Below are 25,281 nucleotides of genomic sequence, written 5' to 3'. Positions count from 1 at the left end.
TTTAGCATTATGCAGATTTATTTGAAAGAAAAGACATGTACAAATTAAAGGGAGAGCTCAGACTTTGTAAGTGGCAAAACAGACTTCGCTTTCTCATCTGTACAGCTAGTCAAACAAAAACTATTCTAAATGTGAGTATATACATAAACAAAAACCTTTATACAAGTCTGTACACACAGTTCATTGCTTGCCAGAGATCTCCATAATCCCTCAGCAGACTGCCAAGTTGAAAGAAAAAGGTAAAGTGCCCCTTCCCAAAAAAAACAAAACAAAACCCAAAAAGGCTTCATGGGCAAATGAGATGAGCCCTCCTTTAAAAGACTGTCTGCATGAATTTTAAGCAGATAGGAGGGGGGAGCAAACCACTAAACAAAGTTGATTCAGTAGGCCTCCGGATAAGACACAGACCATCTTCTGCCCAGAATGGATCAGACTGTAGACCATGAACCATCGAGTCCATTTTACTTCATTGTCTGTATTCAAGTTCATCCACACTTATCACTTTAGCAGGCATAGAAGGGAGTGGCTGTTGTAAGACGTCGGATCCAAACCATTTGGCCAGTCCCACAGGGGAAGTGCTTCTTGGAGGACGCTGATCCATCATATGCAGATTAGGACGATTCTGCAAACTTTGTGAAGGAGTATGTATGGCAGAAAAATTTTGAGCACTAGACCCTGTAAAACATACAAATTTCAGTTTAGCTTACATAAATCTCATTAGTAAAATAAACCAGCACAACCATAACCATATATTTCAGTGGGATGACGCCAAAAGAAAAAACAAAAAAAAAAAAAAAAAACAACTAATAGTCTTAACCACTTCAGCACTGGGCCAATTTATGGTCCAGGACTAGACATTTTCAGGTTTTTGAAAGTGTGGTTGAGGGCCACCACATTATTTTCATTTGCATTATTCAACTAATTTCTGTGGGGTTTTATTTTATTTTTATTTTTTTTTTGGGGGGGGGGATACATGGGGCTTCTTTAAGTTTTTAATTTTATTTGTATGAGGAAAATATAAACAAAAAATAAAGTGAAAAACCTGACAATTTTGCTATTTACAATAAAAGCAGAGTGAAAATGTTTAAAATTGTTCTTTATTATGGTAATTTTAATTTAATTTTTTATGGTGTCGTCAGGGGTGGGGGCTAAAGCCTGTAGTAAGGGCATTTTATTGGCATATGTATTTTTTTAAAATTTTATTTACTTTTCTATTTTTTACTTATTTTTTGCACAGCTGCTGAAAACTGCAAGGATGTACTGGTATGTCAAACAAGAGAGGGACCACCCGGATGCAAGAAGCCTATGGGTGGTTAAAAGGGTTTTCCCCATGACAGACATTTACAGTATATTTACCTCTCTAAAATGAGCGCCCCCATCTTACCAGACCACAGCCTAGCGGAGACAACTTTCAGCTATGGTTAGATTTTACAGAAACTGTGTACCTCAGTGATGGAACGGGAGTCACAGACAAAGTTGCTATGTAGCCCTAGCCTTAAAGAAGGCCTTTCACTGCCTCAAACAATTCCAACAGTTGGAATTTTCTGCAGCCGTGCCTGACAACACCCATAAGAGCCTACATTTGATTACTTGGCAACGGTGATGGTGGTGGGGGGAGATGGATCAGAGAAAACATTCCAACTGCTTAAGTATCGGTGGAATAGCACCCATTAACTGATGTAAAAAGTTGCACTTGTTGTGGTGGCAGAAGGGCCTCTTTAAAAAGTTGTCTAAGATGGACACAGCAGATGCCTGGGGTAGCCACACCTGCGGGTTTACACCTAGCGACAGGTAAGATTGCAGACAGCAGCCTGGACAACTTGTGCCCGTCTCCATCTTACATTCCTTTTCACAAAACCCAAAGATCATCCCTTTGATTTTCTGAAAGCGTACCTATATTGAGATGAAGTTCTTGTGTGTGCCTTCGCCAATAGCTAAATGCCACATCTTTATACACAATCACGTTAATTATACCAAGTGCACCTTCTCTGTCTATACAATGTATAATCACACATACAATGTATTTAAAACCTCACTCATCTGCCATAAGATCCCAAAATCCATATTTCTCACATAAATCTAGGTACGACTTTCTCTAAGCCAGCTCATATACCAATTGTAATAATTTGGACTTCAATACCATGATACTTAAGCGTGGATTGCGCTGACAGGTGATCCATTTTGCACCTTAGTTGTGTGCATCTAGTCTAACTGCAATACCAGATACAGCCCCTTGAAGAAAGCAACCATGTTTGTACATATCATACAACCACTAACACAAAGCACACACATGGTGTTGTCATCTTTCAGCCAGGTTCAGCATACATGCAGCGATAATATTAGAGGGGTTTATCTGGTTTCTAACATTGAAGGTCTACCCCTTGGAATAAGCAATCAATATTTGATCTGCAGGTTACAACACCAAAGGCCGCCGCAGGTTACTGGTACAGAGATCGCACAGTTTGAAGGTACTGCAGCACTGTCCCATTGAAATCTAGGTGGCAGCGCTGCAGGAATTAAACTCATCGCTACAGTTTGTAAATAATACCACAAAGTCTCAGTACCAGTGGCCTGCAGGGGGCCACAAGTGTCTGACAATGCAGATCCAATATGAATGGCCTATCCTAAGGCTAGGCCATCAATGTTAGAAGTCCGATAACCCCTTTAACCACTTCCCTAGCACATTTTCCATACAATCCTAAATTTATTTGCTACAAAACTCTCCAAGCTAGTTTATATTGGATCACAATCAAAGCACAAAGAATTGAGTAACTAATGCAAGAATAACTTTTTTCCCCACTCTTTAGGGTTACCCATTATACTACCATGACGCATACCTATTCGCTGTACAGATTGTTGCATCATTGCTAGTTGGAGAGGGTTTGTTGGTCGCTGATTCAGAAGCGGATGTCCTGTCTGTGGTAGTGGGTAGAACGGCTGACCAAGGACAGAGGGAGAAAGACCATGCAGAGTTGGCAGGTCAATACCAGAAGGTAGAAGTCCTTAAGAGGGAAGGTAAAAGAAAACCAAGTTTCAGTACCTGTACGGGCAGATACCCAATAATCTTAGTAATTCCAAGTTGCTGCATCATAATTACGTAGCTAGTTTTGACAAGGACATGTTGAGATTCCTTTCTTATTCAGCTTTGCAGCTCTGTTTTCATGAAAATTAGGATTTCTTATTCTTTAGGGGCATTTCTTTTCTTGCTGAAGCTTTACCTCCTGCTCTAGATAACTGCCTTAAACTGCTTACTTCTCCCACTTTGTCTTCAGTTAGGGACGGTTATCTTGAACAGAGTGAAGCCCCAGCACGAAAAGAAAAGGTTTTTCCAGCTAACTTGCAAAAGTAAAGATAGATTTTCATGAAAATGGAACTGCAATGCAAAATAAGAAAGCATCTTTGGAAAGTGTAGAAGATGCCCAACAAGGTACTGTCATTAGTTTGATACAGATTGTCTTGATGACTGACTCCCTTTAAGCATTATAAAGCACGATATACTGACCTGCCTGCAGGAGAGAGAGATGTTGTGGAGGTACACCCTGTGCCAACATCTTTTGTACCAAACCAGGATGCAGCTGGTGGGTGGGCCGAACTACAGGCACAACAGGTACCTGGTGGAGAGGACGTAAAAAGGAAGCTCCAGGAACTGGAGAAGCCATAGTTGGCGTTTGTCTCCCAGAAGATTTTGGCCGGTAATCTTGATCTTTGGTGAAACGATTTTGGTGTGGTTGAGTACACCCAGAGCGTTGAGAAGTTGGAAACCTGGTTCCCAGAACTGGAGAGGAATCTTGGACAGTATTGTCAGATATATGTCCAGATAAAGCTCCATCTGTCACACACAAAAAAAAAAAAGTCAGAGTTGTGAAATAAGGAGGTTTTAGGAGAATGCTTTCAAGTGTAAAACCTTCCATGTTTAATACCTTCCTGCAACCTCCTTCCTTCTTCTTTGCCCTGGACAGTCAGCTTTCCAGAGGAGGTATCATCTTTGTTCTTTTCCTTGCTTTCATACATTTTACGGATGACTGAGGTAGGTGTGAATGATGGAGACAGCTAGAAATAATAGATGGAAGTGTACAATGTCATAAAAAGTATTAAAAAAAAAATTATTCACAGTAATCCTCTTATTCTAGAATGTTCTAACAAATATTTACACACCTGTGTCTAAAGTAGTAATTGTAACTAATGTGTGCCAAATACATATATATATTATATATATATATAGAAAAACCCCTTAGGCCAAGTTCAAACAGGGGGTTTTTGGTCAGGATTTTGAGGCTGTATCCCGCCTCAAAATCCTGACCAAAGACAGCTCCCATTGAAATCAATGGGAGCCAGTCAGTTCTTTTTTCCGGGAGCAGTTTCTTCTGGAAAAAAGAAGAGATGCTCATTCTTCAGGCTGTTTCGATCGCGATTCAGCCTGAAGACACACCCTCCTTCCGACTAGGCTCATTCATTTGGGCCTAATCCAGAATGGAGTGCACGAATGGATGCCGGTGCAGTGCACCAGCAATCAGTCGCGGCTACCCGTTTTTTGGTCCAGGTTCCAGACCAAAAAACCCAGTGTGAACTTACCCTTAGTAGTCATATCCCACACAACTTACCATGCTGGTAACAGGGGCACCCGGGCCTGGGGATACAGAAGACACTCGCATGTTGCTTACTGGAGATTTATTCATTCTCTGCTGTGGTCTACACATAGAAAAGTAAAAACATGGCTGTCACTTAATAGCACAAAATAATCATAGATTTAATGCTTACTGACATTGAATCATTTTACACTGACCTGTTCCGAAACCCATCCCTTCCTTTATCCATCTGTGTTTTACCATAGACAGAAGGGTAATAACTTGCAGCATTGAAAGCAAGATCATGGGGTACCAAGCCTTCCAACACAGCTTGCTGCATCTCCAGTGGACTAACCTTTTAAGAAAGAAAATTAATTTTAAAAATATAAATCTATCCATCTCTATATCTTTTTATATATCAATAAGCTATAAAAGAAATTATATAAAAAAAAAAAAATCACACACACACACACACACACACACAGTTACAGCCAGTCTGACAACTTGGTACATGCACATGATCAGGATCTACATGCAGAAAAGCCACATGAATACACACCAACTGGAGCAAATTTTGGTGTGGATATTCAGGCATTTATATCAGATGTCGGCATTCAGATTTGTTCCCCCAAAGTGAACACGCTGCAGATTGTCAGCATGGAAATTGACTTCCAGTTTTAAAAACATTTGCATCATGATTATGATAAATAGAATCCTTTAAATTTTAATTGGAAGCTTTCAACATAAAACCGCAGTCTATTCTGCAGGCACCATGTTGTAGGAGCAGGGGGAGCCAAGTAGATTGTTATATAGTTTTGTGAAGAGATTCACAGAATCTTGTTTATGCCTTTGTACTTTCTATGCTTAGGAGTAATGGAGTCCATTAATTGGTTCAAACAGTGCTAGCCATAAAGGTTAGGACTGCCCATCTAACTCAATTACTCCTACCAAGCAAAGAAATGATTATGCTGAAGCTTTTTCTATATAACAATATGTTCAGATTCTCCAGCTCTGTAACATGAGGATTGCAGATTACACTATTTTTCATGGGGACAGGTTCCCTTTAATACAGATTATCCACACTGAAAACCACATGGAAAAATCTGTACACATTCCTCATTGTGTGCATGGCTTTAGGTGAATGCTCATGTAATGGTAGCAATGTGGTCAAAACCCTACCTACATGTCTCCGCCAATGACTGCACTATTATACAGAATAATCATTTGCAGCTACTTAAGAGTGTGAGCCTGAATCTGTGCAGCATGAGTGCAATGTCCCCTACTACTTAAAAGGAGTCACAAAGATTTCCTCAGTCAGATTATCCTCTAGTAATCGCATTCGAGCTCACCAGAATCAATTACACCCCCCCCCCCCCACACCCAGCTAACGTTTATTTTATGTCACCAACCCCCTCCACCCATTCCTTTCCATGGTTCTCCATTACATCCTCCTCAAATCTTCCATAGCTCACTGTTAAAGTTACATCCCCTTATCCTCTAATGTTGCTCACTGTCTTCCATTACTTGATCCTGGTCATTCTTGAGATTTATTGCAGACAGCCATTGCATACAGTCATACTGAAACAGTCAGCCAAGTGATGGCAGAAGTGCAGTGTCAGGCAGGGGGTGTGATCTAGAGCTCCAATCAGGGGCTGCCAATGTCAGAGTTGAGAATCACACCCCTTGTCTGCTCCTGCCTGACACAACCCTTCTGACAGTACAGACTAAATAGCATGTCAAACACCAAAACTAACAACAATAATTGTTCAAGAATCTTGGAGGATAAGAACAAAAATTCCAACTTTACACGAACCAGTGGAGCACCAAAGAGCTGTACTTGTTGAAAGCAGTGAGAGGTCCTCTAACTTGTATGAGGCTTGTACAAAGTGAGACTAACACAAAAGCAACACCAGTCAAGTGATTTTGACAGACTTCTGTAAGGGAGCGTTCACACTATTGTCGGTGTCCGACATCTAGTGTCCGATGCTAATGTCCGCACAAGATTTTGAATGGACATTAGCATTGGACACTAGCTGTGTCCGTGACATTTTGCATTTATTTAAATGGAGATTGGGTGCGTTATTTTACTGTCCGTGCCTGTCCTTAACTGCCCGTTTCCAAAGATGTCCGACTTTTCAAGTGGACAGCAAAAACCTACATGTCGGGTTTTGCTGTCCGCTTGAAAAAGTCGGACATCTTTGGGAACGGACACTTAAGGACAGACACAGACAGTAAAAGAACGCACCCAATCTCCATTTACATCAATGAAAAATGTCACGGACACAGCTAGCGTCCGCTGCTAATGTCCGGACAAGATTTTTCATGGACATTAGCAGCGGACACTAGCTGTCGGACACAGACGGTAGTGTGAACGCCCCCCAACAAATCAGCTACATGTGAGCTTCCTTATGATGGAGTGTCAGCTGCATAGCTGAAAACTGTGATTAAGCACCTATTGAGGTTCTAACACCGTAACAAAGGTGTTCAGACCATCACCAAAAACAAAATCTACAAGCACCAGAAGAGGGGAAAATAAAATTAAAACACTCTACCTGCGCCATGACAGGGCTGTCTGACTTCGGAACTCCAGTGGGAAATTGTTCTCCTAGAAGCTGCTGATGACCTGATGAAAACCCTGCCCAAATACAATTTAGAAAGGTGAAGCATTAGTTTATAAAAGGGACAATACCAGGCATTCAATAAAGACAGTGAAAAATAATCATAGTAGATTTACCTAATGGAGAAGGTATTCTAGTTCGAAGGTAATCTGCAGAAGAGGCACGTGTTGGAAATACTGGTGGTATCTGAGGAGATGGTGTCCGTTGCCTAAGATGTGACGTAGGGTCTAGAGGTCCCATAACGTTGGAGGACGGATCAGAGATAGGAGGCCCGAGAAGCTCCTAGATAGGACATTAAATTTAGGAGGTTAAGTTTTGACACCCATACATTGCTGGTCTCCCCACTCAAAAAAATCCTAAACTTGCCTGTAAAATGTTTCGCTGAAGGGAAGAACTTGTGACATCAGAGGTGGACATCAAATGGCCATCTAAATTCCTCTGCAGGACCAAAGGAATTATTAGAGAGGATGCCAAAAAGTAAAGAACTATTTATGTGAGAACCCACATCCCAAGTGATCTTTCCTCAGCAAGTGAACACAGAACCAGGCATGATATGTCACACAGATCTGAGAAAACTGGGGAATACGTTTAGACACTCAACTTTCAAATTCATTGGCTGGGGCCCACCAAGGCCCCCTACCGCTTCAAGAACGGCTAAAAACACCCAAAAAAAAACAAAAAAAAAAAAAAACACACTATTCACAGTAACATGCAAAAAAAGAAGCCACATTCTTCTCAACTGTTGCTGTACCAAAAACAAAGTGGAGAGCCAGACTAAAAACCACACAGATAAAATGGAGATGTAGTTTGCCTACTGGGCATATAAGCACATTGCTCAAGGCACACTGAATAGCAGGCAGGCATCACATGAGGAAAAGCTGGTCTTTGGAAAACCTTTACTATCTGTGCAAAATACTTACATTGACTTTGGGCTGGGTAGGTAGTGTTCCACTTGCCTTCATACTGCTTACAAGTTTGTTAAAAGCAGACATGTCTCCATCTTTCTGTGGTTTCCTGGGTCCAGCCATAGCGGTTAATGCTTCTTCCAGTTGGTCAGCCATAAAAGGTGTAGCAATCTTCCCCTCCTGCTCAACTTTCAAACCCTTGAGTCCAGCTTCAACTTCTTCCACTGACAAGGCAACTCCAGAATGTGCTGCAGCCAAGATAATGCTAGTGTTGGTCAAACAAGTCTTTATAATGAGAAATTTACACCAATCAACCATAACAGTAACACATTGTAGGTGCCCTTGTGCCTCCAAAACAGCCCTGACTCCTGGTGTGGATCAAACTTGTTTTTCCATCCCACAGACCTCAGATCGAGATCTGTGGAATTTGGAGTCAAGTCAACACCTTGAACGCTCCAGTTTCTCAAAACATTTTGCAGTGTGACAGGTACAGCATTACCATTGCCATTAGTGTTACCATTTAAATGTATGAACTGGGTCTGCAACAATTTAGGTAAAAACGTGTCAAAGTAACAGCCAAATGAACACTGATCAAGGGATTCCCAGAGAATCATATAGCCTTGGCCAGGGCTGGTTTTAGACAAAGTGTGGCCCTAGGAAAAATTAAAATTGGCTCTCCAATGCCACCGATTCACACCATAGTCTTCCAGTAGCATCCCCTTTAATATTGCCACCTTTCTGCCTCCAGAACACTAAATCATAAGATTTTTGCACCCACTCCGTAATTATAGTGCCTCCTTCTAAATAATAGTCCCCGCTTCTAAATATTACACCTTTATCAGCAATAGAGCTCTTACAAGTGATAGTTACAGCTTATAACTAGTGCCCTGTATCAGTAATCGTCTCCTCTTATGTAATAGTTCCCCCTTATCAGTAACAGTCTCCCCTAAAATAGTACTCCCTTATATATAGTTCCGATTACTGGCACCAATTGTTACCCTTATCAATAAAAGCCTCAACCACCAGCAATAACCTTATAATAGCCCCCTTTATAATTGGCCATTAACTTATACCCCCCTTATAATAGATGCCTTATAAATAAGAGTGGGACTATTTATAATAGTTTCCCCCCTTTTTTTATAGGCCTTTTATAAACAAACAATCCCTCACTAATAAATAATAGCGCATCTTACAGAAATCACTGACCTGAGACTTTGAGAACTTTATAAGAACCTGGAATTGTTTACATTGTTTCTACCAATTACTAACACTCTACCCCCTTCCTCCTAGAATTCTATCCCTATGTGTCCTTTTGTACATAATTATGCATCCTTCAGAATGTTTTTTTAAATTTACTTGAGAAAGGAGCCTAGAGTTCCGAAACATTGTACTCTATCATCATTATTAGCCAGCCATTAAAAAGGTATCAACTACTGAAGACTATCAAGTTTTGTTTTATTTATTTTTTTAATTTCCTACCCACTGGCTGACAGTACGAGAAAAAACATTTTCCTTACCCTTATACAGTGTCAGACTGAAGAGCCTAGGGACCACTAAAGGAACTTGTTCTGGGGGCCCATCAAATAGCTTCCTGCTAATGGCCCACACCATGGCTCCGTCACTGAAATCTTACATATGTGCCGGCTATCTGGCATTACCGAGTATGTTCCTTGCACGGTCATCCCCTATAGTACTGTGCATGCCCTAATAGCTGAAAGACATAGCACAAAGGGCTGCCAGCAGGAGTTTTAATTGGAAGCCCATGGAAGGTGAGGGAATTTAGACAGTTCTACTCACCTCCCCTTAACCCTACTGGGCATCCTCACTATGGTCTACTGTCCCCCACCAGCTTCTTCAGGTCTGCGGCTGACACCACACTTTCTCAATGTCACGGCACAGGACTCCGCAATGACTGAATAAATTACATCAATTGCAGGCTAGAAGTGGCCAAAAGATGATGCCAAATGGCTGGACGTGCAGGAGAGGAGTAAAAATATTTATTTTTACAGACCTCTTCTGGGCAGGCTTCTATTGCTAAGGAGCCCAGCTGCATATGACACCAGCCCCCTTACAGTTATGAATGTGATCGGCCTAACACGGGGCCCCTTTGGGGACAAGGGCCTTAGGCAATTGCCCAGTCTGCCAGCTATGCTGTAACTTAGGCTCAGTACAAGACAATTATGCAGTGTATCTGAAAGTCTCACAGTATTTTAGGTAGGATTAAAAATACATAAACTGTAAATTGTTTTCAAGTGGGCCTTAAGCATATAGAAGTAGAGTCAAAGCCAGTAAATAGACAAGAGGATGAAGCCATTTGTCTAGTTTCTGGAACCTGCAACACACGCTCAGGGCACCAGCTTAAAAGGGAATCTATCATTTCAGAAATAGATTTTTTTTTTTTTTTTTTTTTACTGATCCCATGTTGGAATAACCTTTATAAAGGCTATTCTACTTCTACCTTACTTCTTTTCCCTGCTGTTTTTTTTATTATGAAATTTAATAACTTCATGCAAATGATGTTCAGAGAGTGCTCCAAGCACAGCTTAGTCATCTCTGCAATGCAGCCTCCGTCTTCCATTAATTATGCTCCTGAGTACTTCTGCTACCGTCTTCACTGCATCAGTAGCAGACGTTCTATTTGGGACTGAAATCCTGCTCTGCTTGCCATCTTGTTTCTATACCTACACGAGTATACTGCGCAGGATTTCGATCCCGAATAGGAGAACGTCTGCTGCGTGTGAGTTAAGAATGGAAGAACCACCAAGGGACGTCACTAGTAGAAAACAGAGGCGGCATTGTAGGGAGTCCCGTTGCACTTGGCGTACGGGTGGGAATGCCCCCTGAACATCATTTGCATAAATTAAAACTTCATTGTTCAAAAACAGTGGGGAAGTGAAATAAAGGTAGAAGCAGAATAGCCTAATCTAATGTGGTGTCAGAGGTAAGAGGGGGGAAGAAAAAAAACAAAAAAAAAAAAAAAAACAACAACCAAAAGACAACAATTTCTGCAATGATAAACTACCTTTAAGATTACATAAAAAGTGTCAATTTTCCACAGAAATAAGATTATACATATTTTCCAAATTCTAACTTACTGCTCTCCCGTAATTTCTCCTTGTTTGCGTTCAGGCTTGACAGCAAAGGTTTTAAGTCAACTTTGGCTTTCTGCAACATCTCTAAGATATCAACTTTGTCAGCAGTCTCTTCAAACTGAATGGGAGCAAAGTAATTTGCAGAGTTCTGCCCAAGACTGGGAATAACTTGCTCCAAGCCTGCAGACAAGAAAAAGTTTGAGACATTTTATCCCCTTCCTGCTCTGTACTGTACTGTACTATTAAATCACGCTAAGCATTAAGTTGGCGCTCAGCGCTGTAATAGTACTAATCAGTAATGTTGCGGGCACAGCTGAGAGCTGGGATCAGTTGTGCCATGAACCGATTGGATCCCGCAGGTCAAATGACTGCAGCATCCAAGGGGTTGTGCAATAATGACCCGCACCGGCACCTACCGTGATGAGATCAGGGGGTGCCCAACTGCATTTTCTGCAGCCCAGGGTCTGGCCAGTGAACCGGGCTGCTTGGAACCCCCAGTACCTAGATGATCCTGCCGAGATGCAGGACGTCAGTCTATGCATCTGCATAGGTTGACTTCCTCTATACACTGTAATATACCAGTACTGCCATCTCAGGAATGGGACCCGGAAATGATTTTTTTTTTTTTACGACCTCACCTTACAAAATCTCATATATGTATGTAAAAAGGAGTTTGTTTTTGCACGACCAAACCTCTCCAAATTTGGCACACCGGTACATTGTGTGTGGGAAGGTTTTAGACCGGGTCTAAGCTCTCTAGGACGTACCATTCCTGAGATACAGAGTTCCCCCCCCAAAAAAAAAGAAACCTGCATTAGCCAATAACACTCTGCAAGTCTCTCAATCATATTTCAACTGCAATACACACGGTCACATGTCCCTTTGCCAATAGAAGCTTGCAGGTGCTTAGTCTCCTCATGCAGACAGCTTTACTACAGGTTTCCATAACAACCAAGCTATATTTCTTCACTGCTTTAGGCTGTGTTCAAACGAAGGAATTTGCCACAGATTTCGTCTCCCCCCCCCCCCCCCCCCCGAATCTGGAGTAGATTCCTCCCACAGTATGTCTCCCATTGTTTTCAATGAGAGGCAGGTGAGATACACATGATGCTTATGGACCAATGTAAACTTACAGATTCTTCAGTCTACACATACACACAGCTTTACACCAGGTTTCCATAGCAACCAACCTATTCTTATGGGGCCACTACCCACATAAGGCATGAGGTACGTTATCTTGCGTATAGTGTCATTCATGCCTTATGTGGTTATAAACTGATATTTGGGTACAGTTGGCACTAAAGAGAAGGAGCGTTATTTGGTCTTTGGAGCACAGATTTAGACCTTTTGCTTTTTGAACACCATGACACTTTTGCAGAGCTCCTGAAATACCAGTCAAGTGGAATCCCCTTCACAATTTTTCCAATGCTCTGTATTTTTGGAGCATAGATTGTTGGCTTTTGGATGCCATGTCACGTTTGGAAAGAAACTATAATTGCCCCTACAAAATGGGGTCACTACTTGGGGAATTCCAAGTTACTGGCACCTCCAGGGATCTGTGATATCCTTGCCATATTTCTACTAATTGTTTACTGGCACCTCCAGGGCTCTGAAAAAAAAAAAAAAAAAAAAGGCACCCAGAAAGGCCCTCTTAATATTTACTCCAAAACCTAAAAAGAGTAGTGCTCTTTCTCTTCTGAGTCCAGCTGTGAGCCCAAGCAACAGTTTACACCTACATATACAGCTTTTCTGTACCCTGGGATAGCCCCCTTATTAGTTTTAGGAGTGCCTCTCTGACACAAAGTGGGCCTAATATCAGGCACTGAAATGGCATACAAGAGTCAAAAATTGCAATTTTACTTTTGTACCATTTGCTGTGCAGTACCCTTTGGAAAAGCCTATTTGGTCAAAATGCTCATTGTTCCCCTAGATGAATACCTAAAGGGGTAACGTTTTTCAAGTTGGGTTACTTCTTTGGGTACTCAACTGTACTGGTACCTCAGGGGCCTTACATACATGCCTTAGCAGAAAAGTTTTTATACCGCCAAATCCATGGTCCAATTTCCATTTTGAGCCCTGCCGTGTGGTCAAGCATCACACAACATCCACATATAGGGTATTACCATACCCAGAAGAACCTACATTATAATTTCTGCAGTCTATGTCTCTGGTGGCACCTGCTGGGCACAATATTAGACACTGAAATAGCCTAAAAGATTCAAAAATTTCAATTCTTTTGTACCATCTGCTGTGCAGTGCCATTTCAAAAAGTTAGTGGGGGTCAAAATGCTCACTGTACCCCTAGATGAATTCCTTAAAGGGATTCTATCATTAAAATCACGTTTTAAACTAAAAGCATGTACGAATAGCCTTTATAAAGGCTATTTATCTCTTTCCATTATCTTGAAGGTCCACGGCGACTTATGGAATGTCTCTCTACAGTAGTTGTGCTCAGAAAGCACAGGGGGCCTTTTTTCTACTCTGTTGGCTATTTTCCTCCTCTTCTAACAGGAAACCACTGCAAAATGGCCAACAGAACAGCCGATTGCACATGTTCTGTCAGCCATTTTGTGGTGGTCTCCTCTTAGACAAGGAGGAGAATCACCGACGGAGCAGAAGAAAGGCGGCACTGGATAGATGACAATGCTGTGCTGAGTGCACAGGGGGAACGCCCATGTGCTTTCTGAGCACAATTAGCATGAAGAAAAGGAGAAATTCAAGGACTGCGGCGAGGACCTTCAAAATAAAAGGCAATATGATGAGCCTTTATAAAGGCTATTCCTATGTGCTTTTAGTTTAAAACAAGTTTTTTAATGATAGAATCCCTTTAAAGAGGACCTTTCACCTCCTGGGGCACATGCCGTTTTATACACCGCTAGAAAGCAGACAGTGTGCTAAATTCAGCGCACTATCCGCCTTCACGTTCTGTGCCCCCAGTGAAGAGCTATTGGTGCCGGTACCGTAGCTTTTCACTGTCAGAAGGGCGTTTCTGACAGTCTGTCAGAAACGCCCTTCCTCACAGCAGTGTCTACAGCGCTGTACTGTGAGAGCGGTGATGAACACGCTCCCCCCCCCCCCACACACACACACACTATTATCGCTGGGCAGTAAGCAACGCCCCCCTCTCAGTACAACCGGTAAATGCATTATAAAGCCATTTTCACAAAGTAAAAGATGTCACATTTGAAAAATGGGGTATGAGCATTATGGCCCAAACTAGCCTGCGTCATTTAGGGGTTACAGTCAGAATCACTGTATGGTATGAATATTTCCTTTAAGAAAATACAGTCTTCAAGGCCCTTTCTACATCATGAAGATTAAAGGGGTATCTCAATGACCTCATTCAGACTTGCTTTTATCCATTTTGTTCCATTTGTCAGATGTAGTAGTGTTTACAGCTGGTTGTCCAGGCTACATACCACCTCTCATCATCTATATTCTTTTCTAGCTCTATCAGGACCTTGCTACTGAGCAGTAAAAACGCACCCGATGTCCATTTAAATCAAAGCAAAATGTCACGGACACAGCTAGTGTCTGATGCTAATGTGCGCACAAGATTTTTCACGGACATTAGCAGCGGACACCGACTGTAGTGTGAAGGCTCCCTTAGGCTATCAGTTCTACCAGCCATCACAGAACTCTAATGTGATCCAAGTTCTGTACAGCAGAGCCAAAGGGTTAAGACTTTACAGTTTGTAATACTGTATTTCATATAAAACACATGAAGCTCTTAAAACGTGGTAAACCACATTGTCAATTTCAAGCTACACCATAAAGTTCTGACTACAGACATTTATGAGATGGCATATTCAAAAATTAAGTCACTTTGGAATCTACTCCAAGCAGCATCACTAGGAAACAGTGCCATGCACTCTCTACATTTTCATAGCATAAGCTCCTTACCCTATTGCCTGTATCCCTGTTAGTCAGGTTTATAAGGCATGTCTATTGGGAGTTCCTAAAACAGCTGCAAGTATTAGAGTCCATAACTCCACATGGATTGTGCGACACTCCAGACATCACTTTCCCACATTGAGCTCAAGTTCCAGAAACACAACAAAAGACATGAGACCCCAGTTATGGGACGAACAACATAAATATTTTGTAGAAGACGACAACATTTCTTGTTGAGTTTTACCTGCTAGTCTTTCTAGTTCTTCATGGGGAGTGGACCTCAGACTGCTGGATCGACTTCCAGAGTGACTGTGATTGGAGAACCATCTGCTGAATCTGCTAGAAGACACCGAACCCTCCCCTAGTACATCCTCAATCATCTGTAGGAGGAAAGATGTGAAGTCAGTGTCATAGGTGCCAGAGTGAATCAGGAGACTGGGGACTTGAGCTGCAATGGAGTTACACTTACTTGTAGGTGATGAGAACAATCTGGAGATGCAGAATATGTACTCTGAACACGAAGTCCTTTATTTTGGAGTAGTTTAAATGCCCAAATACCCATAATAGAATACTTCACATGCAATTGATACAGAAAATTTGCAAGCTACAAATCCAAGACACACTACAGACACATCTCATTCAAAATGTTTTAGTATAACCATAGAGCAGTCCTGGCAATTTTGAAAAACAGACCCCAAATTTCAGGTAAAAATAGCAAAAAAAAAAACAAAAAACCAAGTCATACTTTACAGGACGTAACCATGAAGAAAAAAAAAATAAAAAAAAAAATCCAATGCTCAAACCATCATATACCAACTAAATACACAACCAAAAAAAAAAATAAAAAAAATTACCATTCTATAAAAAACAGAAATGTATTATGGCATCCTGAAGAACATTAAAGCTTTACACGCCTCGAGGCGAGAGGTATAGGAGTGAGATATCAAGCCAGGTTTATTAGACATAATAGGTCCACCAACCCCATCCTTGTGCATACATGTGATTACCCACCACAAGTGCACACCAAGTAACAGTGATTTGTTTTTGGAAACCCAATTCACCTGCCAAGAGCCCTGAATTCTACCATAGGCAAATTCATTTTTGTCACCCACACACAGTTCTAAAAAGCTTTAAAAGGGAATGCATCACCTTGTATCATCTATACTTTTTACTAATTTAAGCCAGATACTGATCCATATTTCTTTTTCTAATCAATGTTCTGACTGTAGATTTTTAATTTCTGGGGCAGCCATCTTTTCTCAACTGCTGATCCCAGCATTGAGATATTGTTTACAGATGCCTATAGTCTGGAGAAGACTATGGAAAAGTGTTCTAAACATGCCCTGTGGTCATCACCTTCTGTCAACTGCATCAGCTTCTTAAAGGTGTTACCTTTCATTGTAATAATGCATGTGATAAAACTGCCAGGAGTGATTTGCACAGAACTGGAAGTCTTTCAATCTATTATGAGGCCTAAAGGACAGTTTTCTGGGGTTGTTTTTGTTTTGTTTTTTTGTTTGTTTTTCTTTTTAAAGTCAGACACTAGAGTTCTAGGCCAACATGTTTAACACACAAATTTGATGCACACAGTAGGTCAGTTTCCAATGGCACATTCCCTTTATAAGGCGAACTCTACACTTCTATTGAGGCCAAATACAGCCTATTTATGGGACTCACCGAAGCCAAGCCAGGAACACTTTTATCCAGGTTAAAAAATTCATTGAAGTCAAATTCTCCAGGTGCTGGTTCTGGTAGAACAGCCTCTTGAGGCACTTCCTGGTCAGTTGTAGGTTCTGGAGGATGAAGAGTTACCTCCTCTTCAAGGACTCCTCCATTGCATTCAAACCCTGCTGAAAAAGTAAAAAACTAAAAATACAGCATATACAATATGTGCATCTCAAAAAGAGTTCATGCATGAATATCACTCTATACACACACAAACACTTGTATGGGACTTCTAGAAAAGCAAGCTCAGTCAAACTGAAAGGAATGAATAAAACGGTAGCACATGTCCAACAAGTGGCGTGTTAGGGGTGGTACTAGAGGCTCCTTTCAATTGACAAGATTTGCCTAATAAACGCCTCCTTTTGCTCTAACCTTGTAATCATTTACGTATATTACATTCACACTTAAGAAAAACAAAATGTAGGGGGAGTTGTAATGGAAGGAAGTTTTTTTTTTTTTTTTGTTAGAGAGAGAAACACCAAAACCTTGACTTACCTTCTTTCACTGAAGAGGTTCGTTTCCGTGTTCTTTTTCTTCCCTTCTGATCTTCTTCCAGGATTTTGTCATCAAACCCTGTAAGCTCTATTGTTTCTGACTGGCTAGTGGGACCCCCAGAAAACCACTCAGGCTCCTCTTCTGTGTAAGAGTCATTTCTCCTGCGTTCACCAAAGACTCTCTTACTGTCACCATACTCCCTCTGTTTTAAAAGACATTCAGTTTATCACAATTTATTTTTATTATAACCAAGACAACACAAAACTCTAAAAAGTCAGTTAACGAATACAGCTAGCAAACTTACCCTAAAGCGTTTATCCTTGTATTCCTTTTCTCGCTCCCTTCCATCACGTGGTTCTCTACCATCTTTTTCTCCACCTCGTAAATCACGTTCAAACCCTCTAGCAGCTATTATTCTTCCACTACCAATCCTTCGACCACCAGCAAGGCGTAGGGTCTCGTTTTCCTTATTATCTAGTGGGCTACCAGCCCGACGTGAGCCCACAGCAGCAGTCACATGACAGCCTCCCCCAAAACTTCTCCTCTGTGGGCTTAGAACTACATCAAGGTCATCCTCCTTAACACGCTCCCGAGGGTCTGAAAAAGGAATAATTATAAAACTAAATATTTCAGATAGGGTACATATGAGTAGAATTTTACAAAATCCCTGTTCATTACACATGAGAAAAGGAGAGTTTTCCAATAGGGTAACCCATTTACTTCTAAGTACATATCAACCCTTTGCTGGAGGAAAATGCTTTCGGCAAACTGGGGAAATTACAGTCAGGAGAGGTGACATCTCTTTAAACACTTGCCGCGGATAGATTACGAAACAGTTTAGACAAAGGTCAAGGTTCTTGGTACAATATTCAGGGGACAACACTTTTTTGAAGTCACAGCAGCATTAAAAGTAATTACACAATTCTGGGTGACTACTGCAAGCGATCAAAGAAATTACTGCCTGTAGAGATTTAACAGGCTGTCTTATTACTTTCCCCCAGCTTTACTGGAACTCCATTCACTACTATCAGGCTGACAAAGATTGCAATCCTGGATAGGGGAGAAGTGTATTTATTGGGAGAACCCCTTTGGTAAAGGCTTGGAATTCATGGCCTATTAGGATAGACCATAAGTATCTGATAGGTGGTGGCCAATCATTGGCTCCTGCACTATTGAACTGTATGGGACAGCCTAGAGTAAGTCTACACAGCTTTATGCAGAAGGATTTTGAGATGGAATCGGCTTCAAAACTTGCTTAATAATCATTTTCATTGGAGTCAGTAGCAGATTTTTTGTCAGCAACATGACCTCTCTAGAGGTGATTTCAGTCTAGTCAAAAAATGCATTCTGTGAAAAAACTGCTTCAAAAACCTATTCCTGGAGTAAATTTTTTCAGCCTGCAAAAAAAAAAAAAAACTGTGTAAACATACCCATTACTTTATACGGCAGGGTCAGAGGCTGGGCATCAGTACCATAGGTCATAGGCCATAAGTATCTAATTCCTAGACAATATGTTTTTGGAAGACCTTGTGAAATAACAATTCTATAATAATCTTTTGATTTTGTTTTTACAGAGTTCAATACGCATTAAAAATGACATGGCAGCTTTGTCCAGTAGGCAATTACAATAAAACATCACTTTTTGAAAAAACGATTTTCTTGGGGTCCCTGTAATCTGATGCCTATAACTTTTTTACTGTACTGTTGACAGATAAGTCAGGGCACCATTTGCGGAATAAGTTGCACTTTCTATTGATACCAATGTTTGGTATTATGGCTTTTTAATCACTTCTTATAGTTATTTTTTGGGTAAAGCAAAGTGACCAAATATGGTTTTTTTTTCTTTAAGGCTTTCACCATACAGGATAAATAACATGATTTTTGTATAGTGGTGACTTATACACATGTGGAAACAACATGTATGTTTGGTTTATTTTTCTCTACATTATATATTCTAATATAAAGGTAACTTTTTACATGTTCCACAAGGGTTAGAAGGTTGTAGCCAACTTCCTGGCTGCCAAGTCAACCCTAAGTAACCCGTGATCTTGTCTTCGGACCCCCTGGATGCTGTTATCACTATCACTGGTCCCGTTCTTCAGCTGTGTAACATAGCTGAGAGCAGGAGGTAATGTTGCAGGTAAGGCTTCTGCATGTTAACTATATGCTCAGTAAAAGTACGGCGTAGAGCGGGAATGGGTTAAAGGAGTGAGGAGATGAACAGTTGTTGGATACAAAGTTACAAAGTTGAAGGGACCCCAAGAGAAACATGCAAGAGGGGGCAGCACAGTGGTTCAGTGGTTAGCACTGCAGCCTTGCAGCGCTGGAATCCTGGGTTCAAATCCTGTCAAGGACAACATCTGCGAGGAGTTTGTATGTTATCCCCTTGCTTGCCTGGGTTTCCTCCCACTCAGAAAATTGTAAACAGAGCTATATCTGGGTCAAGTAAGGGAATAGAACAGACAATAATTGTTTATCTACAGACCAGCAGTACCACATACAGAAAAATATCTTACACAGTATACATAATAATGGATTTACTATGAGGGGAAATGGTGATCATGTAGAGTGAAGTGTATGGCTCCATTCTCTAATAGATCTCAGTTGTTCATTAGGATAACCTCTTAAACTTATGCACAAAAGCTTCCATTTCTTACCTGCTATCCTACGCTTCAGAGAAGTTCTTTCTGTGTCAGATTCTTTTCTTAATGAGTCAACGGGAGAACTGCGGCCAGAGTTTGGATAGAGAGATGCATGCCATTTCTCAGGATCCCAAACACCATCGCTATAAACAAAGGTTTATTAAAAGGAGTGGAAAGACAAAAAATCTTCAGCTAATAATTACTTTGTACATACCTGTTATATTTATCTGATAAACAGGAAGGCCTCTGTTTTGAGTGTGGCAGCTCCTTAATATCTAAAAGTTCTTCCTGTTAAGATGAAATAGAACAATCTAGGACACTGTTTCGGGACAAATCAATACAAGGAACATATGTAGAAAAATACAGATTCAGAGGGGGAACAAAAAACAAAACAAAACAAAACAAAACAAAACAAAACAAAACAAAACAAAACAAAAAAAAAAAAACACCCACACTACTTGCCAGCCTCCATGCAATACTGGTAAGCCAGACAGTGGGGAAGATTTAAAACCAAGTCTAAAAAACAAACTAGACAGTCTTAAACTATACCGGACTTAAAGTGTCTGATGCGGTTTGATAGACCCGTCATTCTTAGACAGTCAAGCCTAACTTTAAACCTCCAATTAGTTAGTTTAGTTAACGCCAGAATAATGCACCAAAATGTTCGCACACTATGTAGTAACTCCGGAAACACCTTTTTCACATAGACACACAGGGGGTGCCTAACATATATAAAACATACCACGAATACAGGAATATAACATTTATATATAGTGTGAATTAATCCACAATTCTGGCAAATTTAGTTTGATAAATCTCCCAGCGTTTCAAAATCCATGCAAATAGGTTTCTATAATAGGATTATTCCAGTTTTTGATTTGGATGGACAGTGATATTTCCAGAGTTTTTCCATAGATCAATAGTACAATTTAAATGAATATTTTAACACACACACAAAGAAAATTGTTGGTACCCCTCATTTAATGAAAGAAAAACCCACAAAGATCACAGAAATAACTTGAACCTGACAACAGTAATATATAAAAATTCTACGAAAATGAACAAGTGAAAGTCAGATATTGCTTTTTGCTTTAACAGAATAAAAAAATAAAAAAAATAAAAAAAAATAAAAGACTCATGAAGCAGGCCTGGACAGAAATGATGGTTCCTATCACTTAATGTTTTCTTGCACAACCTTCTGAGACAATCTCTGCAATCAAACGATTCCTGTAACTGTCAATGAGACTTCTGCACCTCTCTACAGGTATTTTGGCCACTCCTCATGAACAAACTGCTCCAGTTGTCTCTTGTATGAAAGGTGCCTTTCCAGATGACATGTTTCAGCTCCTTTCAAAGATGCTCAATAAGATTTAAGTCAGAGAATTGCCACTTCAGAATAGTCCAGTGTTTTCCTCTTAGCCATTCTTCTGTGTTTTTAGCTGTGTGTTTTGGGTCATTCCTGTTGAAAGACCCATGTCCTGCGACTGAGACCAAGCTTTCTGAAACTGGGCAGCAGATTTCTCTCTGGAATCCCCTGATAGTCTGAGATTTCATTGTACCCTGCACAGATTCAAGATACCCTGTGCCAGATGCAGCAAAGCAGCCCTAGAACATAACAGAGCTTCCTCCATGTATCACAGTAGGGACAGTGCTCTTTTCAAGATATGCATCATTTTTCCGTCTGATCATAGAGCTGATGTGCCTTGCCAAAAGTTTGATTTTTGTCTCATCTGTCCAGCCTCAGATTCTCCCAGAAGCTTCGTGGCTTGTCAACAATTTTTATTACTTTTGTCAGATTCAATTTATTCCTGTGACCATTGTGGGTTTTTCTTTCATTAAACAAAGGGTACCAACAATTCTGTACACGTGTATTTGAAAAAGGAGTCTGCTACCAGCTAAAGCATTTCTAAACCATTTCTATGTGGCTGTAGAGGCAGTTAGCAGCATAGAGAACATAACTTTGTGTCAAAGTGCAATCTTGCTTTGAAAAATTTTCGACTCATGGCATGCATGGTTTACGTATGGAATATGTTCAATTCACTGTGGGCAGAACCTGCTGAAACACCCAGTACCATCCCAAAAACAAAGCCTGAAGTGTCCCACTGACTACCATCCCAAAGAGTGAAGTGTTTATTAGCAGTTTTGGTGGTTGCAGACTCCCTTTACCAGCTTTTTCAGAGGGTTACATGCTGATGACATATCCTCAGGATTACTCTATCAATATCTGGGACCCTACAGCATTCAGGTGAGTGCTACAGTATCTTCATTATAAGTACAGTGTCATACAATGTATAGGAGATCTGTAGGTATTGAAGCTCAACACCCTTTACTTTAATAGGACTGAGGCCACATGAGAAATGAATGTGACATTGTTGTGTAAGTTGAAGATTTGAGCAGCTGTTCTCTGAGGTTCCCAGGAGTTGGACTCCCCACTAATCAGGCCCACAAAAGGATAACAAGTAGTGAATTATCTTAGGATTGACTAGAAAGTGAAAGTTACTCTAAGCACTCAACAAATTTGGGAAATCAAAGCTGAGAAGAACAAGCAGAGGACTACTGGAGGGTAGCAGGGAGCCCAAAATTTTACAACACAACTGTCTAGATTGTATTTACATTCAGGTGTCTGATACAAAGGAAATGCCCTAAGATGTTTCCTCAGCCTTTCATTGGCTAAGCTGAGTCACAGCTGCAGCCAGTGAGTGATCGCTTTCTTTCAGCAAAGAGTACAATTTCCCAATATACTTTCTGCATCAATTCAGATTTCTAGTTCCCTGCTTGTCATCATTCATAGTTTACTTTTAGAGGGTAAAAATCAATCCATGGTCATGTGATGAACACACGTGCACAGCTTGCTACACTCACAGCACAGTAACCAGACATATGCCAGATAACAAGCTGTATACCTTTGTGTCCATCACATGATCATGGACTGTCCAGTCCCCACTGGAAGCAAATAAAGATCTAAATACATGTGAACTTGATAAAGAAGGTATTGTAAAAAAAAGCTTAACTTGCTAGAGTTGGACAACCTCCTTAACGTGAAACAGAATTTATAAAGTCTGAGGTGGAGTCATATTGTGTCATTTAAAAAATGCCTGACGTGATATTTTTACCAGTTCTGTCCTGAGACTTTACTCCACTTTGTATGCCACAGTCTCACCAAAACGAAACAGACTAACTATTCCCACTTTACCAAACATTTTTTCAAAAGTGTTGAGTGTCAATTCAGGCAGTTCTCTCTTATCCTATGCATAGGGGATTAGTTTGTAATTACCAGACTATTCCCTTAAAGGAGTTATAAGGGGAGTTAAACATCTGGAAAGGTGTGTACTGCACTAGAAGGGTCAGCTTACTAACAAATGCCAGTCCCTTGTTACACTGACTCCAAGGCTTTCATAGAACTGTTGAAAGTCCAGAAATCTTCTATTTCAAACTACTCTTCTAATGATTCAAGCATCAAAGAGTCAGTGTATCAGGAGAGCAGGCTAAAAAGGAACACTTAAGGTTCCCCAATAGTGCTCCAAAAATAAAACTCAGAACCAGCATGCAAGGCGACTCCTAAAGGTGCAAGATTTAAAATAAAATAGGCACACACAGCATAAGACATTTCATAGCAATGTACAGCGTTCTACACAACGGCTACAATACCTTGGAGTATCTATGATGAGATTTGCTCCGGGGGGCCTTCCTGACGTCACTGAAAAGATCTCTGTCTGAATCTTCTTTATGGTCCATCCCGACAAGCCCAAGAAGCCACTAAACACCTAAAGACAAATAGTTATCAAAATATGGAACTCCTAGGAGTTAAAACAGAATACAAAAAATACAAAGTGTGAACAAAGCTAACTATAAAGTAAGATTATAAGCCATGGACCTTGCTACCGCCCCCTCTCATTCAAGTTGCTTTACTATTGTGGCCAGGGTCTTGAATACAAGTCTCAGCTATACACCAGCTATACAAACCATAACAGATAAATACAAAGTCAAAGCAAATTCATGTGAATAACCATATAAGCAGATCATACCCCAGAGCTCAAGGTAGCAATAGCATAGAACATTACTAGTCAGACTCAAACGGCTGATAACAGCAAGCAATAGCACAGTAAACTTGAACTACATACCTGCTCACCAGCAGCCAGACACTATGAGCTCTACAGCTAGCTACTGGGGACACACATACAATGCCCGTGTATATATAGCTTGGCTAAGGAGCAGCACCCCAGCATACACTCGGAGCAGGAGCTCAAGTCCGAACACGTCCCGACTACCGGTCAGCAACGCTCGCTACAGCACAAGCTAGTCGGCGGCCTGGTCTCCCGGAGCTAAACAACAAACTGTCTGACACAGGAGTCACTAAACAACTGACTCTAGAGACCACTAACTGCCCTGGGCACCTGCTGCATCGACCATGCCCGCCCACCTAACATTAGCATTAACCCTTTCTCACCTGAGTACACCCCCCACTTTCTCCCGGTTCCCCTCCCTCTAATACCCCCCGCCGCGTACACACGCCGCTTACGCACAGCACGCAAAGCACGCACACAACGCAGAGCACGTACCGGCCCCGCGGCTCCCTTCTTTCCGCCGGTCTTCTTTCTAATGGGAGCTTCGGGGCCCTCTTTGTCTTTGTGGTTCACGTCACGCCGGTCTACTGTATTGAGCTCTCGGTCAACTCAGGCACCGAAAGCCGCCTACGTCGAGAGGACCCCAAACGTGTAGCGTCACTCCGTGACGTGAGGAGGCGTGTCAACTGAGTTTAACCCTTTAACTAGTGGAGAAAAGCCAGTCACGTGATGCGGCTGAAGCTACGTAGGAAAGCGAAAGTGAGGGAACAATTAGCGTCTGTGTCCTATAGTATAGACCAGGACTGATGTCTCCTGTATAGACCTGCGCTGTGCTAAGTCACCTGACACAGTAATACAGACATTACATGTTAGAACTTTATAGGCCGCGCTATAATATTGGGGTGATTCTGATTTCATATTGTTCTCTGTTCGCCATGGATTTCGCCATAGGGCCAAAAGACGGCTTTGGCCACAACTCCCAAAAGATTGCCATGTCACCCTGTGGCTCTTTAATGTTAGTGAATTGAGTCACATTTGTGACCCCAAGGGTACCATGACCCTTCTAGTCACGAAAAAGTCAACTTTTTTGCAACAGTTGTGGTACCCTTGGAGTAGCAATGCAAGTCCATTCACTAATAGGAGTAAAGTATTGATCCTTTGGTCACACATCAGGAGTAAAGGCCAAAGTTACTGTGTGGCCCTAGCCCTTGACTAGGGCCACTTGTTACATAGTTGCAGGGGATAAGCTTCTTCAACATACAGAAGCAGTATAGGAGATAG

General features: G+C 41.2%; 1 protein-coding gene across 4 annotated transcripts; it reads right to left on the bottom strand.

The window, feature by feature from the left end:
* Positions 1 to 24,653, bottom strand: EIF4ENIF1 (eukaryotic translation initiation factor 4E nuclear import factor 1). 4 transcript variants are annotated; one of them, XM_075276305.1, is made up of 19 exons: positions 24,496 to 24,653; positions 23,585 to 23,700; positions 20,151 to 20,224; positions 19,952 to 20,079; positions 17,599 to 17,891; positions 17,295 to 17,496; positions 16,752 to 16,924; positions 15,319 to 15,454; positions 11,184 to 11,360; positions 8,104 to 8,336; positions 7,550 to 7,621; positions 7,300 to 7,465; positions 7,118 to 7,200; positions 4,784 to 4,920; positions 4,602 to 4,689; positions 3,921 to 4,050; positions 3,503 to 3,829; positions 2,838 to 3,002; positions 1 to 675 (listed from the first exon to the last, which is right to left on the bottom strand). In XM_075276305.1, the coding sequence occupies exons 2-19, from the start codon at positions 23,669 to 23,671 to the stop codon at positions 467 to 469; spliced, it is 2,880 nt and encodes a 959-aa protein (XP_075132406.1). In that variant the 5' UTR covers positions 23,672 to 23,700; positions 24,496 to 24,653; the 3' UTR covers positions 1 to 466. The 4 variants fall into 4 exon arrangements, with proteins under 4 accessions (XP_075132406.1, XP_075132429.1, XP_075132413.1 ...); XM_075276328.1 differs by having other exon boundaries at positions 16,752 to 16,921; XM_075276312.1 differs by lacking the exon at positions 24,496 to 24,653 and adding an exon at positions 24,384 to 24,415.
* Between the last annotated feature and the right edge of the window lie 628 nt (positions 24,654 to 25,281).

Source organism: Leptodactylus fuscus, chromosome 1 (genome assembly GCF_031893055.1).
Source record: "Leptodactylus fuscus isolate aLepFus1 chromosome 1, aLepFus1.hap2, whole genome shotgun sequence".
Taxonomy (NCBI): domain Eukaryota; kingdom Metazoa; phylum Chordata; class Amphibia; order Anura; family Leptodactylidae; genus Leptodactylus; species Leptodactylus fuscus.
Note: the sequence above shows the minus strand (reverse complement) of the source record. Positions and strands in the feature narration are given on the sequence as shown.

Excerpts from the sequence above, each read along its gene's own strand:
- EIF4ENIF1 (XM_075276305.1), bottom strand. The coding sequence starts at position 23,671 with ATGGACCATAAAGAAGATTCAGACAGAGATCTTTTCAGTGACGTCAGG. Across the intron at positions 15,455-16,751 it reads GTGTTCCTGGCTTGGCTTCG|ATGATTGAGGATGTACTAGG; the intron begins GTGAGTCCCATA and ends TTCCTCCTACAG. Across the intron at positions 7,201-7,299 it reads TAGAATACCTTCTCCATTAG|GGTTTTCATCAGGTCATCAG; the intron begins GTAAATCTACTA and ends GTATTTGGGCAG.